Below are 5,297 nucleotides of genomic sequence, written 5' to 3'. Positions count from 1 at the left end.
TCACGGGTCAGCCGTAGAGATGGTGACTGGGCGTACATGTTTGGATATAAATCCTGCAGCTTCGGCATCTCTCCCAAGAGCCTTGGTTGTCCCATGTCCTGGGAATCCACGTGCAAGAAGGACGCAGGCGTTTGGAGAACCTGAGCAGCAGTGCAGGAGTCGCTCTGCCGGACACCCCGGATCTGAAACAGAATCCAGACCCTTCAGTGATTCCGACTGCGGGCTGCGACCTCACCTGAGGACTGAGCCATTGATGGGCAGGGTCAGGGCCTGGTTCCAGTACCCAGGACTGTGGGTCCCTGTGCTGGCTGTCCTGCTGGGAGCCGGCCAGGCACTCCCCATCCACGACTCCAGCCCCCTCCTCCAATTTGGGGGCCAAGTGAGGCAGTGGTACCTCTACACAGAGGATGCCCAGGAGACAGAGGCCCACCTGGAGATCAGGGCTGATGGCTCCGTGGTTGGATCTGCCCGCAGGAGTCCCGAAAGTGAGTGTGGGGGCAAGGCCAGGGTCTGAGGGAGGAGGGGTGGGGGGTCTGGGCTCCTGGGTCTGAGGGAGGAGGGGCTGGGGGCCTGGACCCCTGAGTCTGAGGGAGGAGGGGCTGGGGGCCTGGACCCCTGGGTCTGAGGGAGGGGGGGCTGGGAAAAGGCCATCTGAGTCTCTGACCACTTTCTTCCCTCAGGTCTCTTGGAGCTGAAAGCCCTAAAGCCAGGGGTAATCCAAATCTTGGGAGTCGAGACATCCAGGTTCCTGTGCCAGGGGCCAGATGGGAGACTGTACGGATCGGTGAGTTTCCGGGACACCCCTCCTGGGACCCAGTCCTTCCTCCTCCCAGGTCACCATGCGGGACCAGCTCTGGCACTGGTGGCCCGGGCGAGGCAGGGTTCTGCACTCACTTCAGGGCCGCCCCCCACCCCCACCCCAACCCATGAAGCCGGGCTGTTGTTATCCATGTTTGCAAGAAGGGGAAACTGAGGTCAGGCCGGGACGGATACCGTGGCCCCGAGTCAGGAGGCCTGTGAATGAGAGACCGAGTCTTGCGTCCCTTAACCCTTGCTGACCCCACCGGCTTCCACGGGTCTGGCTCGTGTCTGGCTCATGGCCCGTGCAGTGACCCTGACCTTAGGGGGCAGCCAGACTCCCTGCTTGGTCTTGGGAAGCCTCAGCTGTCCCCTGGGCTGGAACGGTGGTCTTTGTGAAGTGGGGACCGGAAGTGGGCCTTGCAGGACCGTGTCGGGGTGTCCTAGAGGCCGGGGTGGGAGGCTGGGCCCCGGGTCCTGCAGCCGGAGGTGTGGCCGCGGCTCTGACCTCTTTCCTGTGCCCTCAGCTCCGCTTCGACCCCGAGGCCTGCAGCTTCCGGGAACTGCTCCTGGAGGACGGCTACAGCGTCTACCGGTCCGAGGCCCGAGGCCTGCCGCTCCGCCTGCCCAGCGGCTCCCCGACGACCACGACCAGGGACCTGCCTCCCTGGGGGCCCTCCCGCTTCCTGCCGCTGCCCGGCCTGCCCCCAGCGCCCCCGGAGCGGCCAGGGGGCCTGGCCCCGGCCCCGCCCGACGTCAGCTCCTCAGACCCCCTGAGCATGGTGCGGCCCTCGCAGGGCCACAGCCCCAGCTACATGTCCTGAGGCCGCCGGCTGTGGATGGTTGGGTCTCCTCCTTATTTATTGGCTTATTTATCTTATTTATATTTTTACTTTTCTTACCTGGAACAATAAAGAGTCTGAAAGAAGGGTCCGAGTGAGCACGTGTGTTGGAGGACGGGAATGGGAGCTGCCTCCCTGTCTCCCAGCGAACCCCAAAGCCCCTGCTCCCCCTATTGCTGGAAGGATGTGAGAAAGCCCCAGCCTCCCCCTGGGCCTCCGTTTTCTGCTCCCCTAAGGTGTCCCCAGGGACTCGGGACTGTCCCTGCCCTTAGGCAGCACAGAACTTATCCCCATTCACTGTATCCCAACCTCCTGTTCGTGTGGTGGAACTGTTTCTCAGAGGTACCTCGGTAGCAGGGGGGGGTATTTTTTTAATGACGCTGCCTGCCCACAGCCTCATGGGAGATGTAGTTTTCTGGGTTCATTTGACCCTAGAAATGGGAAGGTCTCTTCTCTTGGTCCTCTGAACTAAGACAAGGATTCTTGCATCTCTCTCTCTAAAAATCAATTAAGAAAAAAGAAAGAGCCCTAACCGGTTTGGCTCAGTGGATAGAGCGTCAGCCTGCGGACTCAAGGGTCCAGGGTTCGATTCCAGTCAAGGGCATGTACCTTGGTTGTGGGCACATACCCAGTGGGGGGTGTGCAGGAGGCAGCTGATCAATGTTTCTCTCTCATCGATGTTTCTGACTCTCTATCTCTCTCCTTTCCTCTCTGTAAAAAAAAATCAATGGAATATATTTTTTTAAAAAAAAAAGAAAAGAGAGAAAGAGATTCTATCGAGTCATTCTAATCTCTGAGGGCCCAGAACATACCAGCACATTCCTTCTTCCCGTAGTCTTTTACTATTGGAGCTTGTGAAGTCACACACGCACAGACACACGCACACACAGGACATATGACTGCTGCTGCTGTTGTCATGTTCTCACCGAGCCCTTGACTGTAAGGGCAGCCCCTCCTCCAGGGCTGAGGGCTGGTGGGGGAATTCCAACCTCCACATTCCCTTCCCCCTAATACTGGTACTGGCTTGGCCCCACCCACTTATATTTCGGGGTTCGTGGGGCTCCACGGTCAGGTGGCTTGTGGAAGATGTTCTCGGGGAACCTCCGCTCTCCTGCTTGTCCTACGGGGGACTTTGGGGGTGGGGTTCAGGGAGATTAAGAAACGGCTGCCTCACCTGAGTCTAACAGGGAGGAAATGCCCAGCGAATTCCAATGCGGGGACTTGCTGCCAAGCAACTGGCCTCGACTCAGAAAACGTCAGGGTCACGAAGGAGAAAGACAGAGGACCTGCTCGCGCGAACGGAGACCAGAGAGAAGCCCCTGGGACGCCATCCCAGGAGGAGGAACCTCCCCCGCCCTGCACGTTCCTAAGACACCGGTGGCGTTTGAGTGGTAGATAGGAGGACGCTGTCCACCTTACACTTTCTGATTTCGATCATCGGATTGTGATTCTTGAAAGGCATGCCCTTGTCCTTAGCAAATACACACCGAGGTATTTAGGGACAAAGGGACATGGTATCGCCAATGTTTTCTCAAAGGTTTCTGGAAATGTGAATATCTGATCTGGAGAGAGATAGAGAGTGAACAATAGAGCAAATGGGGGGTGGGGGGTGGTGAGGATTGGGGAACCTGGGTATAAAGATACACGGGGTTCCCTGTACAAGGCTTGAAACGTTTCTGTAAGTTCAAAATTATACCAAGTTCAAGTTACTCCTGCCAAAAAATTCCACGCTGCCGCCCCTTTGAGATGCATGGATAAGCTGATAAGAGGAAAGAGAGCCTGGCCGGCCGGCCGGTGTGACTCAGTGGTTGAGCATCGATTCCCCGGTCAAGGAGAAGAGGTTGGCCCTAGCTGGTTTGGCTCGGCCTGCGGACTGAAGGGTCCCAGGTTCAATTCTGGTCAAGGGCACAGGCCCGGGTGGCAGGCTCGATCCCCAGTAGGGGGCATGCAGGAGGCAGTCGATCAACGATTCTCTCTCATCATGGATGTTTCTATCTCTCTCTCCCTCTCCCTTCCTCTCTGAAATCAATGAAAATGTATTAACTTTACAAAAAGAAGAAAGAGAAATCTCCAGATGCCCCGCCCCCTCCTGCCATGGAAAAAGGAAGATAGGGAAAGGGAAAGGAAGGGGCGGGGGAAAATAAACAACTCTAGAGAGGAATGACACAGCGTGGAAAGTGTGACCTGCCCTGCAGTTTCCCGGCTGGGACCGTGTTCAAGGTGACGCTCTGAGGGCCGGACTCGGTTAAACTCCCGCGAGCCCGGAAGCGAGGGAACGCTCCTCTCGTGAAGGGAAGGCAGTTCTGATACACGCGAACCACCTGGATGGCCCTCCAACGCATTTTGCTGAGTGAAAGAAGCCAGACATGCCCTGGCCAGTGTGGCTCAGTGGCTAGAGCGTCGGCCTGGGGACTGAAGGGTCCCAGGTTCGATTCCGGTCAAGGGCATGTACCTTGGTTGCGGGCACATCCCCAGTGCGGGGTGTGCAGGAGGCAGCTGATCGATGTTTCTCTCTCATGGATGTTTCTGACTCTCTATCCCTTTCCCTTCCTCGCCGTAAAAAATCAATAAAATGTATTTTAAAAAAAAGAAGCCAGACACACAGGGACAGAGACTAGGAGCCCCCCTATAAAGAAACACCTACAACAGGCACATTCGTGAAGTAGGAAGTAGGATGGGGGGTGCCAGGGGATGGGGGGGCAGGGAATAGAGGCTGCTTCCTGGCCCAGAGGTTCGATTTGGGACGACGAAGCCCTACGGTGGATAACAATGTGAATGTACTTAACCGCCTCTGAGCTGCACTTCACATGTTAGGTGGGTCTCGCTGCAATAAAAAAAAAAAAAAACAACACAAAAACCCCACCAGCCCTCGCTGGTGTGGCTCAGTGGATAGAGCGTCGGCCTGCGGGCTGAAGGGTCCCAGGTTCCCTCCGGTCAAGGGCACGCACCTGGGTTGCAGGCTCGATGCCCATCCTGGTCACGTGCAGGAGGCAGCCAACAGGTGTGTCTCTCTCACATCGATGTTTCTCTGTCCGTGTCTCTCTCTCTCCCTCCCACTCGCTCTAAAAATCAATGTTGAGGATGAACAGCAGCAACAAGCACTCAGAACACCTCAGCGGGGCCTCCTGTTTCCGCTTGAGCCCTGGCCGGGGAAGGTGATTCTGTTCAAAAAGCGTGTGACCAGCGAGCCGACCGCTCACGTGGGACGGGTCTGAAGTCACCCCGGGTCGTGGAGGCCGGGAACCCGCTGGCAGAGCCGTTGGACCAGTGACAGACCCAGCGCTGCCGGCCAAAGCAAAGGTCTCCGGAGAGACGCCACTCAGCTCCGATGTCACGGGGGAAGCCGTGAATGAGTTCAAAATCCAAAGTCACAAAACTCACCGGGGACAGGGCGCGTGGCACCTGCCAGCAGCAACACAGAGCGAGCTACACAACCCCGCCCGCAACCGCCGCCGCGCGGAGCTGTCAGCGGAAAATGCCGGTTCGAGAGCTATTCATTTATTTGCTTGTGTGTTTATTTATCTTGTTTTTTTTTTTTTTTTAATATATTTTATTGATTTTTTTACAGAGAGGAAGGTAGAGAGATAGAGAGTTAGAAACATCGATGAGAGAGAAACATCGATCAGCCGCCTCCTGCACATCTCCTACTGGGGATGT

At 56.7% G+C, this 5,297-nt stretch overlaps 1 protein-coding gene across 1 annotated transcript; it reads left to right on the top strand.

Annotated features, from left to right (window-relative positions):
- On the top strand, positions 1-1,622 carry FGF21 (fibroblast growth factor 21). The gene is made up of 3 exons (XM_006106993.3): positions 1-485; positions 681-784; positions 1,326-1,622. Exons 1-3 carry the CDS (start codon positions 20-22, stop codon positions 1,620-1,622), a joined length of 867 nt encoding a protein of 288 aa, XP_006107055.2. The 5' UTR covers positions 1-19.
- Positions 1,623-5,297: the final 3,675 nt, after the last annotated feature.

This window comes from Myotis lucifugus, unplaced genomic scaffold (genome assembly GCF_000147115.1).
Source record: "Myotis lucifugus unplaced genomic scaffold, Myoluc2.0 scaffold_967, whole genome shotgun sequence".
Taxonomy (NCBI): domain Eukaryota; kingdom Metazoa; phylum Chordata; class Mammalia; order Chiroptera; family Vespertilionidae; genus Myotis; species Myotis lucifugus.
Note: the sequence above shows the minus strand (reverse complement) of the source record. Positions and strands in the feature narration are given on the sequence as shown.